This window comes from Botryllus schlosseri, chromosome 6 (assembly GCF_051294905.1).
Source record: "Botryllus schlosseri isolate E-star chromosome 6, Bs_hap1, whole genome shotgun sequence".
Lineage (NCBI taxonomy): Eukaryota > Metazoa > Chordata > Ascidiacea > Stolidobranchia > Styelidae > Botryllus > Botryllus schlosseri.
Window position 1 is genome coordinate 31,031,784 of NC_137241.1, and position 20,190 is coordinate 31,051,973.

At 39.6% G+C, this 20,190-nt stretch overlaps 3 protein-coding genes and 2 long non-coding RNA genes across 12 annotated transcripts in view; 1 reads left to right on the forward strand and 4 right to left on the reverse strand.

Moving 5' to 3' along the window:
• The window catches only part of LOC145440674 (coiled-coil domain-containing protein 6-like), a 91,178-nt gene extending 90,502 nt beyond the window's left edge, over window positions 1-676 (reverse strand). The window contains exon 1 of one of the 2 annotated variants that reach the window (XM_080318397.1): window positions 576-676. In XM_080318397.1, the coding sequence (XP_080174523.1) occupies window positions 576-661 (86 nt within the window). In that variant the 5' untranslated portion in view covers window positions 662-676. The remainder of the gene's footprint in view (window positions 1-575) is intronic. The other variant, XM_080318398.1, reaches the window with a different exon arrangement.
• LOC145440712 (uncharacterized) overlaps window positions 1-20,190 on the forward strand; it is a 399,746-nt gene that overhangs the window by 35,324 nt on the left and 344,232 nt on the right. The gene's annotated exons all lie outside the window — the stretch shown is intronic.
• The window catches only part of LOC145440643 (CUB and sushi domain-containing protein 3-like), a 35,537-nt gene that overhangs the window by 14,135 nt on the left and 1,212 nt on the right, over window positions 1-20,190 (reverse strand). For both annotated transcript variants that reach the window (XM_080318341.1, XM_080318342.1), the window contains exons 2-5: window positions 9,534-9,665; window positions 4,206-4,382; window positions 2,696-2,875; window positions 1,359-1,523 (exon numbers count right to left, since the gene is read on the reverse strand). In XM_080318341.1, the coding sequence (XP_080174467.1) occupies window positions 1,359-1,523; window positions 2,696-2,875; window positions 4,206-4,382; window positions 9,534-9,665 (654 nt within the window). The remainder of the gene's footprint in view (window positions 1-1,358; window positions 1,524-2,695; window positions 2,876-4,205; window positions 4,383-9,533; window positions 9,666-20,190) is intronic.
• LOC145440715 (uncharacterized) lies at window positions 6,340-9,527 on the reverse strand. Its single transcript, XR_013915601.1, has 2 exons — window positions 8,986-9,527; window positions 6,340-7,632 (listed from the first exon to the last, which is right to left on the reverse strand). It is a non-coding gene; the product is annotated as an uncharacterized LOC145440715 (long non-coding RNA).
• LOC145440707 (uncharacterized) lies at window positions 15,570-19,430 on the reverse strand. 6 transcript variants are annotated; one of them, XR_013915593.1, is made up of 9 exons: window positions 18,777-19,422; window positions 18,523-18,626; window positions 17,977-18,140; window positions 17,706-17,915; window positions 17,570-17,644; window positions 17,329-17,512; window positions 16,872-17,013; window positions 16,540-16,634; window positions 15,570-15,716 (listed from the first exon to the last, which is right to left on the reverse strand). XR_013915593.1 is itself a non-coding variant. In XM_080318445.1 (7 exons), exons 5-7 carry the CDS (start codon window positions 16,999-17,001, stop codon window positions 15,612-15,614), a joined length of 327 nt encoding a protein of 108 aa, XP_080174571.1. In that variant the 5' UTR covers window positions 17,002-17,013; window positions 17,329-17,512; window positions 17,570-17,644; window positions 17,706-17,915; window positions 17,977-19,430; the 3' UTR covers window positions 15,570-15,611. The 6 variants fall into 6 exon arrangements, 4 of the variants coding, with proteins under 4 accessions (XP_080174571.1, XP_080174570.1, XP_080174568.1 ...); XR_013915594.1 differs by having other exon boundaries at window positions 16,540-16,631; window positions 17,977-19,422; XM_080318445.1 differs by having other exon boundaries at window positions 16,540-16,631; window positions 17,977-19,430.

Sequence of the window (20,190 nt, forward strand, 5' to 3'; positions counted from 1 at the left end):
AAATATTTTGAATTGTTTACTGAGAAGCCATACAATAGCATAGGATGTTTATTATATATATTGTATGTAGCATGTTGCATGAATTCCAAACACACCAACGTACTGGCAGTCATTTTCTCTCCAGGCTTAAAAATAGCGGTATCCTATATATATTGCAAACGATATCAATCATCAAAATACTGCAATGATTACCAACTACCACTATACAATGCAACTAGTAGGATATGCAGTGCTGCATTAAATATCACGTAGTCAATCAAGCAGTGCTAATAAAATCAGCATTATATAAGGCAACAATGAAGTGCACTGCTTTGTTTAGTCTTGATGTCAGGTTTTCCCAAAAGATACTTCCGATGTGTTCAGCGACATTGTTTTATGTCAGCACGACAGCAGATCCCACAGTATATTCTGATCGTTGCGGGTTTCAGCTGCTTCAGTCACATCTTCCATCCAAAATCAGGCTCCACAACAGACATATAGTACTACTTGAACTAACAAATACTCTTACCAGAATATAAACCAATCGCTCTACTTCAAATGCCAGAATTTAAGTACATATGATCAGAGTTGAGTACCGTAATACAACTACGTTACCGAGGGATTTCTGCGTAATTCTGACGATGCCATTCGAAATGCTTTCTACAGGACGGACGTCTAGCATAGGTGAATCTCTGATGACTTCCACAACAAATTTCTGAAACGTTTACAACCAGAAATCAACAGTACAGTATGCAACATTTAGCACTGAAGCAGGTGCGCGAGAAAGTAGCTTGCTAACCAATTTGTGGTTGCTATGCGTATCTAGTCACGTGATCGAAGTCCTGCAAATGGCCTATTAGAAAATATCGACGACAGGCGCCATAGATGCTCATGGAGCATTGCTTAATCTTGTGCAGCGATTTTATTATCCGAATTTCAAGTTGAAAGAAGGATCGGTCCGGATCCGGATTCCATTTGATCGAGAACCATGATCCGGATATCTCATCAATAGACCCGAATCATACAATTGCATCGCATTGGACTGAGCCATGTACTTTGAAAATTGTTACTATCCACCACTTTATGTTACGTTACATAACTATTAACTAAACCTTAATTGAATTTAACTGCACATATCGTTTTGATCAGTGAATAATAACAAACGAAACCACCCCAATCGATTTCATTTCGACGGATGGGTCAAGCCCTCTTATGATGTGGTAGAGTAGATATAATTGTACAACAATGGAATTCTTACCCAACCAACTTATTTTACTAGTAGTTTATTACAAGAACTCCAAGTAGAACCACTACAGAAACTTTATACTGCGCCCTAACAGCTACGTTCTGCGTCTCAAGATTATATCTGTACAACAAACCTGAATCAATCAACTCTGTGTCTGAAAACCACGTGTCAGAAGTACACGTTTTCCCGTCTCCGTGGTAACCGTTACTGCAAGTGCAGCTGTAGCTACCTCTAGTGTTCTTGCACACCGCAAACATGTGACAGCGCCGAGTGGAAGGGTTCGCGCATTCGTCCACGTCTGGAAACAGTCAGAGATGAGATGAGTTTCAGTGATAAGCATTTATCTTTACAAGACACCACGAGGAAGGACACCATAGGAAGGTGTCGAAACGACTTGGAGTAGTTTGTGAGATCGAACACCCGCCTGGGCCTTGGCGATGCAAAAAGAGACATGTACATTGAATGATAAGTAAAAGGACAAGCGTCAAAGATGCGATGGAAGTCGAGATCGATATGTCAAATCCTGGTCCGGTAATCTTGAAGGCAGATGTGGTCAGTAACGAAGTATTACAAGTAGTTCTGCCTACTTGCACTACTTCCCCGAATATATAGTTCTAATATCACACTACTTGTACTTGACAGTTTGCAGTGAGTTACGGAAAACTAGGCCCAGAATACTCACCTTTTACTGACTTGGAAATCAGTACTTGTACTTGTACGACATTCCTTCTACTTGTATATTTGAGTACTGACGATGACTACTTTCACCGCCAATGCATGCGTAGCCTATACTTGTTTAGTAGATGCTGTTCATATTTAGACTTGAAAGGGTACGTGTTCGGTTATTTTGCAACTGTGTTTCAATTTGGACACTGAAATTCTGATCACTTTCAATTTTCATGGGACTTCTGAACAAATTTCAGAAATTGTTATGGAAATAGGTGAAATTTGCTGAATAGCCCCATGAAAAATAGATTGTGGTTGACATGGTTGTAATGACTTGATTTTTCGTTGACTTGACTTGACTCGAATCATTTTCTTAAAAACGGAAAATGACTCGAATCTTACTCGATTCATTGCGCCTGACTCGACCACGTCATATCACTCGATCACGTCATATAACTCAAAACAGTTTATATCACTTATTCAGGACTCATATCTGATGACCTATTAGGCCCAGAAAATGTCTTTTATCTGTTTTAATAAACTTGTTTTGAGTGAGAAAGTGTGTGTATTATGAATCCGAGGCCCTCGATATCACCCAAGAGTTTCATGGAAGTTAGTTAAACCTGACTTGAACTCGATAATAAACTGTGAACACTATGACTCGGACTCATTATATGCTTAATTGAAAATGACTCGACTTGAATCTAGTCAAAACTATTAAAGTTAAATTGACTTTGACTCACAATCTTGTGACTTAATTACAACCCTGGTGGCCATAGACTTTGATTTGGATTTCAAATTTACCTTTACAAAAAAGGTCTGGTCCCACCCAAGTCCCGTCTGCCATGCAAGTCTTCGCGATCCCGTCTCTCTGTCCATCCGCCTGTCGGTACCCCAGTCTGCAGTACACGGTCACGGTCGAGCCCACGCTGTGCTCAGACCCGATTACCTCTACGTCGTAGTTGAAGCGCGGTGGCTGACAATCTGATATACCAATATGTCTCCGATCTTTGTCTGGAGCACTTTAGATAACTAATCTACGCATGTATATATGTAATCATCACAATTTTTCGGGATCCGGATCCGATCAGGCGCCTGTTCGAGAATTAAATGTTCAAGTCCAAACTCAAATAATCACGTTGAAGGGTGGGCAGTATGTTCGTTCAAAGATTTTTGTTTTCAAATTTTTGCGGTGGTTTGAAAAAATTGTGAGGTCTTCCACAAAAATGTTGCACACCAAATTTGGCTCAATTCTAACCAGTACATGTGAAGTTGAAAGAGATTAAAAATTTGGAATTCATTATAAACAATGATTATAAATTCTACTGTCAATCTCGTGAAATTACTAAGCTGTCTAGAATGAAAATTCATAGCTATTTTTGCTCACTTCCAGAATTACTACTGGTTATTGTAGTTGAAAATTTTGGATTTACAAGAATTATTATTAAAAAACTCAAACAACTTCGCGTTTTCGGGTTGGGATTGTATTAAATTTGTTTTGCATCGTTTTTTTAGTCAACTCAAAAATTTCATGAGGAGGTCATTTAGGCATAAAAGATAGACGACGGGTTACGTGGGAGATTTTTTAGTCAACACTTATAATATAAAGGTGGAAGCGGATATTTCGGGAGTCAAATCGTAAAAATGACCTTTGTTATTCAACCCAATGAAATCGGCTGTCTAAATAAGGGTTTCTATTCCGCTTAAGTAAATTTTGGAGCCTGTGAAACCCTAATAGCTTCGCATGTACTAGTTGGAATTGGGACAAATTAGGTGTGCAACGTTTTTAGCCAACCTAACAGCTTATTCATCAGATCGCCGCAAAAATGAGAAAAAAAAGGTATTATTGAATGAACAACCTTAGTGACCAAGTATCTATTGCCCCTGTCTTCGACAGAGGTGGTCAGTAACGAAGTACTTGTACTTTTCAGAGTATCCAGTATATGCCTACTTTCACACTTTTCATTTGTGCTGAAGCTGGCTTTGCCTATTTACAGAAATGTTTCAGATTTTAGACTTCTTCTATTCATACCCAACAGTTAAGCCTAGAACATTTACAACTTACTCACTTTTACATTGCTACTGTTTTGACCACCTCTATGGTCGTCAATTATTTTTAAATATGACTCGGTAATGCATTGAGGCTAACGAGGATTGTTCGAAATTTACAACCGTTTCCTGATCCAATATTGCCCTTGAAGGAACACTGAGCATAAATACGATGCTCCCTTTAAAAGAAAGGCAGCCACACAATTACTATAAAAACAACCGTTTGCGGCATATCCGTAGGTTAGTTATCGATAGTATGACCGACCTATCAAACAGGTGTACGAAACTCTAACGTAGATGCTGACGTCAAAACACCATCCTCCGGAATCTGTCTTTGGCCTTCCTAAGGAAACGTCGTTCACTTCCATTTTGCAACTGTTTTTTGCCTTGCAATGCGCATGCGCAAGTCCGAGTGCTCTATCGCTGCGACAAAGCTCATTTCCTGCAATGTAATATACGATCGAATAATATATTCATACTGAAATAAACCCGAATATTTTCGACTGACACTCGTCTGGGCCGGCAGCAACACGTAGAAAATCATAACGAGCTTTTGTATGTCTACGATCGTATCATTAAATATAGGACGTCACCATCATGAAATTTCGAATAATCGGGGCGAACAGATAAAAGCTAAATGAACTATTTTTCTGATGATGCACGAATTGCGTCTATTGGCAGAAACTGGCTTGCAGACTTGGACATCTACGTCGTTATTGCTGTCTACAGACTGACTAAAGCGAAATGCCTGTAATATAATTCGAATGCAATTTTTCAAATGATTCTATGTTCTAATTCCAATTCTAGGGTAATTTGTGAAATGTTTCTATACCGTATTTTTAATTCGAATCCAACTCCTGGCTTTCCTCAAAATGTTACTGGGAACCGTATCGTGCGAAACGAGCCAAGCTTGATGTACAGACCAAGAGCGTGCCAGAATTATTTTTTGGATGAGGGGAGGGTGCTGGGGGCGAAAAATTCGATGACTTAAATGATCCCATCCCCCTTAAAGATAAGGAAAAATAGGTTAAAAACAACGGTCTTGGGCCCTTATTGGATGATTAACACAACATCTGGTGCAAATATTCCACTCATACATAAAGTCATGTGATAATATAATGATTGTTGAAAACTCGGGTGCGAAAATTTTTCATAGTTATTGAATGAAATTGGTTCATTATATTGTTACTTGCATATTGCAAATACATTTTCAATATCAGATTTACCGGTAGGGCTGATAGAACTGGTGTCATCGAACATTCGGGGGGCACACTTGAACTATGTTCATACCATACGGCAAGACTAAGAGCAGCGGTTCTCAACCGGGAGTCCGCAAAGCAATTTCAATGGGTACGCGAATCCTCCAAATTTGCAAAATGGTTCATAACCTAATTTTTATTTTCTAATTTGTTTTGAATAGAGAAATCACGAAGCACTTTTGCTTCATAACTGCTAATACTTCAGGACTCACATAAACAGAGAATGGTCATCTGAGATGAAATATTCCACTGTGCAAGTCATTTTAGTTACAAATTGCCAACTAACATATTGCTGTTTGGGGATGTTTTGTTGGGGTTTTGGAAAAATTGTTTGCAGACATCCATTTTCTCCTATGCTATACACGACCGCTATTCCAGAATAACTTCACGATGAGCTGTTCGATCGAAATGACTAGGCTGGAGGTTATATTGGTCCATGAATGTTTCCATCATAGCCGCAAAGGTATCGTCGGAAGCGTTACATTTGCCACCACCCATCTTTGTGGAAATGGATTTTCGGCACTCGTACATATCAAATCGACGACGCAGATTTTCAAGACATGGTCCCGTATTTCAAGAAATGCAGCTACAGAATTCGCTTTGAAATAATAAAAAGTCTTCCCAATTTCTACATAAATAGTATGATATTATTTTCAGGTCATTTTGCTGTTTTTATCACCAGTCTACAGTTAATAATTGCACAAGACAGATGACAATAGAGACAAGTTGAAATAAGTATTGGGAGTCCGCGGGGGTACGTGAAGGTCCAAAGGGGGGTTGCGAAGACAAAAAAGGTTGAAAACCACTGATTTAGAGTTTCTATAGGGTGGGCGCTGGACGGTACAGTTGTCATTTATTGCTGTTACTCATGACTAGCGGAGAAAGCGGTCACCACTCAAGAGATCACTCATATTTAAGGTCGTAGCCAAATTTTTCATGCACCCCCGTGGGAACACCTCGCAGAACCGTATTGCATCCTGCCGTGGGCAATTCCATCACTACCCTTTATCCATACGATTCTTAGACGCACATACACACATACCCTATGAGAGCTTCTAGTTGCCAACTATAGTTTGTATTAGGCAATCGTTTCACGGACGAGCTCAGATCGCTGACAGTGAGTGATGAATAATCAGTGTGAATTTCGGACCTAGTCACGCGGAGCGTAAAATGTTTTTGGATAAGTTAAAGAATTTGATGAATGATATTGGTGCGTGAGCAAATTCATTCCGGTCTTATCAATTACTTCGTTCAAGCACGATTATTTAGCAACCTCTGGTCAAGATTGACGCTATACTTTAAAGATTGGAATTGCTGATACATACCAGACAAAATTAAAAAAAAAACTCTTTCGATCAGACTCGTGTTATTCCAAATTAGCACTTTTTAACGGGAGGTGTGCCAGTCGCGTTTATGTCGGAGGGGTCTGATCAGGGTTGTAATGACTCGAGTCATGACTCGACTCGAGTCAGACTCGAGTCACGATTTTCGGATGACTCGACTCGAGTCATTTTCTCAAAATACGGAAATGACTCGACTCGACTCGAATCAATCTGTGTATTGACTCGACTTGGACTCGAGTCATTGCGCATGACTCGAAGCAAGTCATTGACTCGAGATTCAGACGGCGAAGACCGACATTTCATTGTAATTTCGAAGCCAACACACTATTGGGATTTCGTTTGTTGGTACTGGTGCTTGAAAATGCGACCAGAAACTGCTAAAAGTGAGGAAAATTGATATATTATAAATGCGAACCATACAATATCACTAAACAGAGTTAAAAAAGTGGGTTTAGGAAGACGTTAACTGAAAACTGAGCAGTCAACACAATGACTTGGACTCGGACTCGAGTCATAATACCATGACTCGGACTCGATCCTCTGTTCGCTGACTTGGACTCGGACTTAACTCGGTATAAATTGAAAATGACTCGACTTGACTCGAGTCAAAAATATAAAAGTGAGATTGACTTGTGACTCGGAGCCTTGTGACTTGGTTACAACCCTGGGTCTGATTGCAGGGGCAGGATCATATAGGCGCCAGCCATTTAAGCACGCGAAAATCTATATCGAAGGCTTTGGAATACATGCGTCGGTTTTATAGTTGTCAATCATTTTTAGAGCGAACTTTGCGGAGTCTCATTTAGCCTACTTTAATTGTCTTCGTGTTTCCCAGTACGGAAATTGCGGGAACTAACAGTCCCCGACCCATTTATTGAACGGACACCCCTAGACTCGGGCTAGTATCGTGTATCTACTGGTACTGTTGTATTCAGTATGTATGAGTATGCAGCTAAATTCAATTATGGGTATTTGCGGAAGAATGTTTTAGGTTACATTCATCTGCTCCAAAATACTGTTATATTTATTGATTTTACGAAAAGTTTCCAAAAATTTGGGGGGAGCGATCGCCCCTTTCGCTCCTCTCTGGCTACGTCTGTGGCAGTGTTGGGATGACTCGAGTCAACTTTTTCAAATGACTTGACTTGACTCGAGTCACTTTGCAAAAATGACTTGACTTGACTTGACTCGGCGCTTCAAAAATGTGGATTGACTCGTGACTCGGAGCAAAATTTACGAGTCAATTTCAAGTCATCAAGTAAACGGTGTCGACTAAATCAATCTATACTGTGCATGTTCATTTTATTCACGATACGCCATTGTGACTTGTGAGAGCAACCAGTCATTCACTGATTGTACGTTTCGCTGATCCTGCATTGTTACATCACACATACACTGACCGCATACGAAATGATCACAGCTTGCCTTGTCGTAATAGCAGATTAATTTAATAGAAACGTATCGCTGTTTATTGGACGGCTCTGTCCTTACATTGCACGGCGCTCACCTTTACCAACCCTCTTGTATGATTAAATCTAACAAATATATTTTATGTATTTATATCCTCAACGATGTGTATAGGCTAGATGGCTGGTGTATTGTACGATATTAATTTCTTTCATCTTCTCGAGGCCTCGTATTCGATCCTCTATTTTTGCTGATAATAACAGAATGTATAGCATGTCGCTCAGAGTTGTCAAACTCAACTGACGTCGCGGATCGAATTCAAATATACAGATCACTCGCGGGCCGCACCAGTCAGATGATTCCTAAATATTACTAACCCTAAACTCAGTATATGCACTTTTTCGCATTCTCGGAATGGGTGTCAATGTCAGCGATTTTCTCCTGACGATAACTACAATCACAACTCCGCTGTCGGGTTGTTATAATGTGGCCTATGAACGTACTCGAAATTTGCTCTCTTGGTGGAATATTTTTTAGTGGTATTTCTTACTGCAAATTCGAGAAATGTGTTGGATAAAATCACGCAATTTTCACCATATACTCAGAATTTCTTCGCGGGCCCAATGAAATCATTTGGCGGGTCGTACGTTTGACACCCCTGATGTATAGCTATACAGTTACTTACGTATTTTATTAGCAGTTCTACGTGTGCGTGAGAGATACAACGCATTTTTGCATGTATAGGTAACTTTATATTCGTTATTGGATTCAAGATAAATGATCAATTGATCTCTTTAACATAGCCAGTAAAATATAATGAATTTGAATGATCACTCATACTCCGAAAATTCAATTTGACTCGAATTGTGACTTGACTCGTGACTTGACTTGACTTGACTCGAGTCACCTCCAAAAAACGAGTGACTTGACTTGACTCGAGTCACCTTTGAAAATCGATTGACTTGACTTGACTCGAGTCAAAATGTGCAATGACTCGAGATGACTCGTGACTCGAAGGTAGTGACTTGATCCCAACACTGGTCTGTGGTACAGACAATTCTTATTCCCATATGCTTCTAAGAATGAATTCTGATTTTATATGGGCTAAACTTAATTTTTGCTGTACTTCTTTCTAGCTTGCATTTGAATTCAATTTCCGAAATATCAGGAATTTAGCAATTCTAATTCAAATGTAATTTGGAAAAACTTTGTAGCTATAATTCTTATTGTAATCGAATTTGTAAATGCTGAAAATTTTCTAGTTGTACAAGTCTGGGACTGGGGGTGTATCTATTTTGTTAATGTCACCAATTCGGCAATGTCGCAACTTTGCTAGGTTGAAGTTCTATTTTGGATTCATGCCAAGTATTGCGAAAAAACGTTTGGGCTATAGTTGTAAATAGATCATCCGTATCCCGATTCAGGTACCAAGTGTGGAGCTGTGAACATGATTCGGATTATTTGTCAGAGTATGGCCGTCGTCATAGTCCTGATTAATTCGGAACGATGGTCCAGGCAAATCCGGAGAATTTACTTGCCTCTTATGATTTGTCAAGATAGGAAACCACATTCCTCATTACAAACCTTCCAATCCGACTTTGGCGCAAATATTCTCAGTCGATATGCGGCCATAGTCTGCGGACGTGATGTTGACAGAAGTTCCATCCGGACATTGTGCCACGAATTCTCCTCCTTCGCAAACGATCAAGGTAGTTTCTAGAAATGCATAATCTATTGTAAATGCAGTCGACACCGTTTCATGCGGACAGATACTCTCGGCCGAATTAAGCGAAAATCAATTGAAGACAGACAGCACAATATAAATACTCTACTGCTGCGTACTAAATTAATTGCTACTGCGCTATACTGCGGTAATTGGCACTAAGCGAATGAAACGCACCAAAGTTTTTTTTTTTTTTTTTTTAGTCATCCACCTAGCAATGTGGAGTGAAAAACGTGTTTTTGAGTTCTTAGCGGAAGTGATGACCTTTTTTTTTTTTTTTTTTTTTTTTTTAGTCAACCGATCATGAAGCGGGTGAAATTGACCGGTTTTTGAGAATTCTTCTCCAGTTTTGCATGTCTGAAATTTCTGAAAAAGTGTCCTCTTTTTTCATTTCCGAAATATGGTAAGCCTAGTATAGTAAGCCTATATCATTAAATAGATTAGTCCGGAATTCATCGGAAATGGACATAGGTACTTTAACATCGGTATTTGGAGCCCAGTAGTAGGAGCTCGAGTAGTCGAAATGCGGCCGTGAATGGCGAAAAGGCTGGCCACCCTGCTATAGATAGGCCTACTGCAGTGCTTTTCAACCTATTTGAGCTCCGTTCGCACTTTTTTTGTAAAATAAATTTCATTCGCACAAACTAATCGAGAATTATTGTACAAAAAGAAGATGAAGATAGGCCTACTTAACAATATTTTGTTCAGATGGGCAACAAACTGGCTACTATGTAGCTCATGCTATCAAGCATCTCATCAAAAAGGCAACTTTTTTCGCTCGTTTTGCTTTCAAGTATTTCACTAAAACCCTTCTCGGCCAAACAATGTTGTTGGGAATTTGTACAAGAACGTCTACTAGTGCTTGGTTGGCCAGGTCTTATAATCTGTTCTGCACTCCTATCCAAAATACAGCGTATTTTTCGCGAGTGAAAAATGCTTGCTGGCAGAAATCGTTTTTGAGAGCTGACACAAAGGTCCTGGAGGCTCCAGTTTGTCGAAAGGATGAAAAACCCAGATGTTTATGTTGAGGCTTTTGCCTTGTGTCTTTGGAACATAAGGTGCAAAACGATCAAGGAGAGTAGGCCCATTAGAGCTCGCTACCTTATGATACGTTGCTCCAACTTCTGTCTCGCAAGTTTGCGAGGAGAGCAAATAACTCACGATACTGTGTGTTCTACTCAGAGGTGGTCAGTAACGAAGTACTTCTACTTTTTCGAAGTACTCAAGTAGTTTTCCTCTACTTCTGGTACTTACTCAAGTAGATCTGATTTTCGCTACTTCTACTTCTACTTCCTAATATTTTGTGATCTACTTACTTACTTGTCGCTATTTTCAGTTTGTCAAGTAGAAGTAGTTCAATCTTTCAATTAGGAAGATAGCCTGAGGAATTTCAGAGCTGTTTTCACTGAGTATTAACATTTAATTTTCATAAAAGTTTAGTAAAGCCCAGAATTTTCGTCGCGCTTCGCGCGCAGTGGATAGGGAGTGACTAGTATGATTTCACAAAAGTATCGGTGAACATAATTTAAGTGGAGGGTTGGCGTGGTTCCATTCACGCCACATTGTCGCCCATATGAAATAATTCATCACAGTATATATGGCTCATCGTAACGTTTGAAACTGATATTTCGCAATCTAGCATTTTCTTGTCATATCGTAATTTAGCATGCCAATGGCGTGTCCTAATCTGGGAGAGTGGACTTTGACTTCTTTTTTAGTTTTAGAGCTGCTTTAGCATACCACCTTTGAAACTTTCTGGACTAAAAACATGAAATACATATTCTGCTTTTAGAAGTAGTATTAATATTTCACTTTCAATTCCCAGTATCATATACTTTGAGTTACACTTAATATCAGTTCTTTTGTCTGGATAACATACATGTTGAAGTATAAAAGCAAGTGCAGTAATGCCTTTAATTTTTGGAAATAAAGCTACGCAATATGGCATTTTTACGCTCCACCTTATTTTTTTTATTGATGTTTAGTAATCGCGCAAAGTGTTTACATCGTATCCTATACAACTTCTCCGTATTGCTCTTCGACTAAACTACGGGCCTTGTAATATGGGGGATGGCGCCATACCATGCTATTTTCCAAAACGTGCTGTTCGAGAAAACAGAGGATTAGCATCGCATTTCCTTATCAATACTATCATTTTCATCCCATGATGTGGGCGAATGCTTATGCTATCGAAGATTGGATACCTGCTGCTATGCATCAATATGACTCAAGCTCGTCTCCTATCACATAGCTCAATTTGCACCTTTTTATAATCCATCCAATCAGGATCGTTTTCACAGCTACTTACTTACTTGAGTACTTTTAATGTCAGACAATTCTACTTCTACTTTAAGTAGTTTCAGGTTGCTTATGAAAGAAGTACTTCTAATTGTACTTGAGTAGATTTTTTCGTCGCTACTTCTACTTGAGTAGCTTTCTTGACTACTTTGACCACCTCTGGTTCCACTCTATAGCTCAATCTAACTTGAGAATTCATAACAGTATAATAACGGTAAAGCCGCTTTTAGACTACCACTAAAATCTGAGTTTTTGTGACATTTCGCGACCCGAGCCTCACCCATGAAAAGGAACATATTTTTATTATTGCAGTGGTATGCCACGATTTTACGTGCATGTATGACATACAGAACCCGCACACCACAATTCTACCAAACACAGCTCTACAAAACATGTCTGACGAACGCGATTTCAAGAACGGGACTATTCCGTGCCGACAACGCAACATATCCAATCCATCTCAAAAGGTTTAGCAATCCAGCATCCGTCATTTTTAGAACACGGTTTTGTAGCCGCTTTTGTTTTCTGCACCGCATTTTATCAGCGGTTTTTCGCCACAACTTTACGTCTTCATGTGCCCCGACGCAGAAGGGGTTGACCTCGAAATGAATGAGTCTCATAGGCCTGAACTCGCTCGATGCACACCCCTACACTAGTTCATCCCAACGGTCTTCGACCTATGTTCCCTCTAAGCTGCGCACGTGCGCAAATGCGCAGTGCTGAAACGGTCTCTGCGCACAGAAAATCTCCGTTGCGCACAAAAAATCCGAAGTGATGACCTTTTTTTAGTCGTTACGCACTGTTTTCCAATGGTCTGCGCAGTAACTTGGTGGTCGTGCGCAGACTCGTCAAAAATTAGAGGGAACATTGTACTTCGACCATGTTTTCCAGAAAAAATCAGTGTCGGACAAATCTTATCATGAATTCTCATGATAAAGCCATATTTAATGCGTGTCTCGCTTATTGGCTACAGTAGCCTACCCTACACAGTGATCTTGGAAATGTAAAAACGATCGCAGGATTGTTTGCAATAAATTCAATAATCATTACATACATATTAACAGATAGCTCTGGCACCATGTCGACCCAAAATTATACCCTTTGCGGTCCATATTTTAATAATTCCCCGGAAGGGGTAAAAATTTGCGTTACTGTAACTTGCAAATGTGAGTCTGTATTGATCGTATTTACTACTATCCTCGTGTCTCGCGCTAATCGAACAGTTATTACGAAAATATGATGATAGTTTGCGAAAGAAAGCAGAAAGTCAATTTGACGTCATTTTTCCAGCCTGTCGCAGGCTCAGATGGGCTGATATACTGTATGTCTGCCACTATAGAGATTGTAGAGATCTCTAAACTGCCGCTACACCAGATTCCAAACCAGGCTTCTGGTTACGTCATGATTATAGTGCGGGAATATTAATTCACTACGGCTTGTGAGAGCCACGATGAGTGGTGCGTCGTATTAAGTTTTTACAATTGCGTCGCAACTACAAATGTTACACTGATCTTAAATTTCCTAATATGTTTATTTGAATTATTCTACGTCAGAAAAATTAACAATTAATCACGATTTTCATTCGCACCATTCGCACCACCTTCCTCATTCGCACTTGGTCCGGATTTTCATTCGCACTATTCGCACCGAGATAGCGCAGTGGTACAATCCGCGGCTGCAACACCAATGGGTGCGGGTTCGAGTCCGACCGAGGTCGACTTCCGAATTCCGATATCTAAGTGTTGGAGGTTTACCTAGGCTCCTCCTCGTCACCTCATCCGCGTCAGCGGTGTCTTACAAAAGCCTAGAGGTGGGCCGTGCTATAAGTCGGCAGCTACGGAAAATAAGAAGAATATCGGCCTGGTGTAAATGACCACAGTAGTCGATAAACACCATGAATACCCCAAACAACAACCGCCTTCGTCATTCGCACTGCGAATCGTCACACAGGTTGAAAAGCACTGGCCTACTGTATTACTGTGTCACCATAGTGTCCTATATGGTATCGACACAGGCAAATCTCACGCCTCAGTGAAATTGTATCACGTCACAACTTCCATTTGGCTACAGGCAATTTGACGGTCATTTTTGACCGGCTTGCCGTGCATTAAATTTGGTAAAACGGGTATCAATCGAAAGCTGACTCTGCACTGATTACGATAATATAAATTTTATTCCGATCGTGGCCCTGGAGCTCCCACAATCAGCCTCGAATTTTTCATTGTTATGGAGATTGGCATCGGGACGCAACAATGCTGAACAATGCTGTATGGCCCTTTTTCTCTTGAGCTACTCTTTCGTTTCGCCAGACAGCATCCATTATACGAATTATGGGCATTATTCTAGCAACACCGTTATTTCGCAAATAATGGAATTGGCAAAAATAGTACGACTGCCTATTAGATAGGCCTACAATTATAAATGACTAAAACAGTGGCTCCAACTACGAAATAAGTTTGTATGTTTGTCTGCGGCCTTGTTTTCAGTCGTGACGCGGCGCTAGTCTCACGTATTCGCTACGAGGAAAACAAAAGATTTACCTATATAACGCGAACGTTGAATTTTGCACATTCTTTTCAAATCACAGTCCTGGATTCTCTTTGAACTTGGCTCTGGACCTTGTGTTAATATAATAATATTCATGTGCCTACTTTATTTTCAATGTAGGCCTTCATTACATTCAACGATTTCGCGTTAGCGTTTTCGCCTCTGTGAAAAATTAGTTTTGGTCCAGAAGATACTGAAATGAGTGTGCACTTTTGTCAGGGATATCTAGAACTTCTAGAAGTTCTGAATATCCCTGACTTTTGTGTCGTATCAATGTCACAATGTCTTCATAACCTCCAACACTGTCGATGGTTTGCATGCATGCATCTGTGAATATGGAACTCCCAAAAGTGTCGAGATGGCTCCAAGCAAACAAACTAAGTTTGAATGCAGATAAGACCGAGATGCTCGTTTTAAATAATGCCAGTCATAATTTCACTGTGAACATCAATCATAAACAAATCTCAATATGTGACTCAGCAAAATATCTCGGCGTCACCATTGATTCCAAATTGTCTTGGAAGCAGTATATTGAGTGCACAATATCAAAACTAGCTCGGTGTGTGGGAATAATGACCCGTCTCAAATCTTTGGTTTCCAGATCAGTGCTACGAACCATCTACTTCTCTCTTTTCCACTCTCATCTGCAATATGGAATCGTAGTATGGGGAAATGCATGCACAGCATTTTTGTGCAGAATTCGAACCCTGCAAAACCGTGCGATACGGCTGATCTCATCTGTACCTTTACGTACCAACCCAGCAAACACAGAATATATTGCAGATATATTGTGTATATGACTCAACTACTTCAAAATATATCTAGTCATATGTACTGTTTATATAAATCTGTCGACACATTTGCACATATATAGGACATCTTCAAAGATACCTGTATGACATTGTCATGATATCTCGCTTGACCCAAGATGAACCCTGACCCTAGGTGAACCCTGACCCTAGGTGACCCCTGAACCTGGTTGGGTACCTGGACCTGCCACATCCTGCACTGCCCTTATCAATGAAGACTGACTGATGATTTTACAAATCATGCATGGCTTTGTTCGTGTATTAAATCAGCACAGAACTGCGCAATCACTTCAGCAAATATTGCTGCCTAAGCATAAGTTCGAAATCGTTGTCGGAATTGTCAGACTCTGTGATGACAGCCTTGCTCCTGTTATCTTCTTTATCGCCACCCTATAACATAAATGAGTAAATTACTACAATTGATTATTATCACTGTAGAACAGAAGTCGTTATGTGTTTGGTTGTGGGTAAAATGGGATGGTGATCTGAGTTACATTAACCAAAAGACCTCAAGCCCTCTTTCAAAAGCGACATGACCTTTACTTTTACACTGAAGATATAATTAACGCAGTTACGCTTTCAAGATGAGAAACCAGAACCTGTTCAAGTTCAATAATGCCTGTCATTATAGAGAGGATTTTTATGCTATTGGCGTCATGAAAACGTGCTGCTGGGAACGGATTTCAAAACCTATCGTTTGGGCACGGGGTGAAGATTGTTCTTTACATTATCATTTTAATATTAATATGGTAATAGTTGCCTGTGAGAGGCTGATGTGATAATGATCGCTCATTCCATGTACGGCATAGTAAATATATGCAGTGGTTCGCCTACTGGGGTCTGCGAGACAATTTTTATGACTGCGAAGTACCTTCCAAAAATTCACACGATCCAGAAATTTTCGAATATTTTAATTCCCAGAGTATAAAATTTTTTAGACAGGTTATTGTCTGAACCAAAATCTAAGTTGCTTAAAATTATTTTGTAAATCAACATGAAGTAGAGTTATTCAAATTAAATTTTATTCTCCCCGTGTGAGACAAATGCGACCCGCGGAGGGAAATTGTCAAAGGCCTGTCTCGTAAATTTTGGGGACCACTGATATACAATGTTCTGAAGATGAGCGTTAAGAACAATTCACTTACAGTCCAATAATATCATAAAAGACACAACTGTCACACCACACAATCATCAAACTTAATAACAAAATTACCTTGCAAGATCCAGCAATAGTTAGAGATCTTGCAGCCTGATCTTTAGTTCTTTTATCTGGGATCTCGAGGTCAGGATGAGCCAATCTGCATGCTTCTAAAAAGAGATATAATTAGATGAAGATATCCACTGTCCAGTCATGGTATATTATACATCAGCTATCAGACAACGAACAAAACTCATCAACAACTAGAGTACTAAAGTAGATAACTTTGCACATCAGTGACGACATATGACGTCAAACGATTAAAATGTTGAAAAATCGAGGCTTTGGCTCAACTTTTTTCTACGTTGATTACGTTCAATTTCCGTCAATAACCGTTGATAACTTACGTCTAATAGTCTTTTCAAGTGTCTTGCTTTTTTGACCCTTAAGACTAGGATTTCCATATACTTTCTTTACAGCTATGCTGGTCATCATATTTTCGACAGTTTCCGGCAATTGTACACCCCGGAATCCCATTAAAGCGGCTACCTGTAACAACATTATATTAGTGGTAAACAATACAGATGGTACTGCCTTGCATCAATGATTTGCACCAGAATTAATAATGACATTTATGGGCATTCTAGATAAAACCATCCACACCATAAATTTCATGGTCACGCTCATCAAAGGCTTGGTTGACTTTGCGATTTCGCAATAAATCACATTGGCAATTCAATTTTGGATAATAGAACTAATTTCAAAAAGGACCCCTGCTGTGTCTGAAAATGATTCCTTGGTGTCGGCGGACACCCCTGATTTAGACTGTCAATCGCTTCGTTCGAATGAGAAACAAAAACATACCAGTTCAGACTTTGCCGTTGTTCAAAGGTGTTCCAGCTGTGACAAGGTTTCACAGGGATCTTCAATTATATCTTTCAGCAAAATTGGGGCACTCGATTGAGGTCTTTTGGAGTAATTGCCGATATGATGTCTGAGGAAATCCATCATCTGGTTTTTCTGCAACTTTATGTCTTTGATGTACAAGCTAAAAAGGATTCGATTACAAGGAAGTTGGATTGATCTTCATATGTGATAAACTTACCATTACTTTATGACAGGCCGCGTTGTTGATGGTCAAAATTTTGTAGTTCAGCGATGATTTCAAATGAAGGAGCCTCTGAAAAACAGCGAGACTTTATTCTCAAATTCCAGAACGCATCAAAGTGCTAGGAACTTACTGCAGGACTTAGATCTCTGGCCGTTACATTCAATGATGGGATTATGCCATTCTTGAACACTCTTTTCGCTAATGATGGCAAACTTGCATTGCGAGCATCATTGATATCACTCCTGCTTGCCAGAATCATAAGATGACCGCATTCTTGAAATTGGCATGTCTTGTATCTGAATACTTGGATTACGTTTCTTCCTTGCAGGAAAAACATCATCTACAAATTATAAACGTTTTACATATATATATACCATACTGCACAGAATAAAAGGGTATACCTTGACCATCAGTTGATGCCGAACTATTCAAAAATTGTTTGTTCCGTTGACGTTTTCGTTTTGGCCGCTGCGCTTCATTTTCAGTCCAGACAATGACAAAGATGTGGGCAAGCCACTACTCTCCGCAACTTTTATTATATCACTAAAAGCTACCTTCCATACATCTAAAACAGATGAATAATGTAGATGGCAAGGTAGGCCCACTTGGAAAACAGTACGCTAATCTGAGTTTATAACTTACTGGATGAGCATTTCATCTGTATCTTTTATACAGAGACCAATTGCCATTATCATATTATGGTTGCTTTTTGTTCTTGGCCTTACCGTGCTATTTGCATTCTTACGCAACCACCAGCCATGCAATACTAATACAAACAATTTCGCACAATTCACAATTCATAAGATAAAGGCTATGGAATCAATGAGATCAATTCTACATCGGTTTTCCAGCTTTTATGTATTACAGCAACAGCAACCGGTTGTTCTTGTTCAACAAAAAGCACAACAGCAAATGATTGCTCGATTTATTGATCGACTAATACCCACCTATATTCATTTGCAGCAAATCCTTAAAGTAAGGTTTGAGTAAGTTGATATCCAGAAAATGTGCTCATGATAAGCCGCACGAGTTCTATAGTTTATTAGTTGATCTGAAATGAATCACAGAATTATATTCAGACATAGCCGCCTAGTTATGATGTGGACATCACATTACCAGAAAGACTAGACTAGTTCTATGAAGTTATATCGTATTACCTCAATGATTATATATGATTATATAAGAAGCATATATAAATTACCTTGCACAGTGCAGTTTTCGGTATTCTTCTATAGAAATATGCTTGGATTAGCCTCAATTAACTGCGATTTCCCTGAATGCTACTAAAACCAAAACGACAACGATATCTGCACTGCAAGCCGCCATTATCAGAGCGCTTCTGTCTTTTGTCTGGCGGTTTGAAACCTGCGCGCCGAAACGGGTGTTCGCGTGAGGAGAAAGTGCCTTAAGCCAGTGAGTCACTCGGCTACGACGGCTAGACGGCTACACTACGGAGAACGGATGAGCAGCCGGATGGCTTTCAGCGTAGCCGGAGTAGATCCGGATTCTGAATTTGCTTTGACAGTCGGATTGTAGCAGGATTTTTCTACTGAACTATCAAATAGTATAGCATTATTTTGGCAGCAGTTTTACGGATTACCCAGAATTCATAAGACTCTCAAATTGCCGCCTGAAGCCGTAATGGATTCGGATTCCAAAATTTGGGATGGCCAAGAATCAAAATATCTGCAAAATCACGCGAAAGCGGCGTGTGACAAAAGGAAAAACATTCGATCATAGCAATTTACAACGATGTAAATTGCTATGATTCGATAGTGGCAATTATGGTGACATATCACCCCATAAGAGTAAGACATCAATAAAATTGATAGTATAGATAAAGTATCCCATAAAATGAAACAATAATCGAATTTGATTCATCACAGATATATTTTCGGCATTTTGACGAAATTTGTTGGATAAGAAAAAGATGTACTCAAGATACGTTTCCGTACAAGATATGCACAAACACAATTTTGAGATAATTAGGATAACAAAAAGATATCCGAACATGTCCGAGATATATCTCGTGTTTGCTGGGAATTTATCGCCTTACTACCGTAAGCATCGAATTTTGCGAGTTGATGAACTATATCGCTTCGAAGTATCAAAAGTTGTTCACAAATATTTTTCCAATAGTCTGCCTCCTGTGTTTGATGACTTTTTCATACCTGCTAAACATGTCCATTCCCATTACACGAGATCATCGTCTAAAGGAAACATCTACTTACCCCCACCCAATAACAACCTAACTAAGAGATCTATCGACTACTCGGGACCTATCATCTGGAATGCATTACCACCACATATCCGTGAATTGCCATATAATAGATTCAAAAAAGCCCTACTTGATCACCTCTTGTCGTTACACTAACACTGTTGCCCTACCTCGCCCAGACATGGCTTCATTGATCATTTGCCACCATTGTTTAATTTTTTTTTCTATTTTCCTTTAACTAAACATTTCTTTACAGCTAGACTGTTCAGAGTAAAGTGTACCTGTTTGATGCTGGTGTGATCAGACTAGATGACCTTCACGGTCTTATCGATCATTCCTATCTAATACCGAATACTGTGCACGCATATTTTCTGTACCACCATCACTGCCGTTTGTT

What these genes read in the sequence shown, in the direction of transcription:
- LOC145440707 (XM_080318444.1), bottom strand. Translation starts at nt 17,001, where the DNA reads ATGGGATTCCGGGGTGTACAATTGCCGGAAACTGTCGAAAATATGATG. An exon ending in ACTTGAAAAGACTATTAGAC is followed by an intron (nt 16,635 to 16,871) that starts GTAAGTTATCAA and finishes ATCTCTTTTTAG; the next exon opens with AAGCATGCAGATTGGCTCAT. An exon ending in CTATTGCTGGATCTTGCAAG is followed by an intron (nt 15,717 to 16,539) that starts GTAATTTTGTTA and finishes TTTATGTTATAG; the next exon opens with GGTGGCGATAAAGAAGATAA.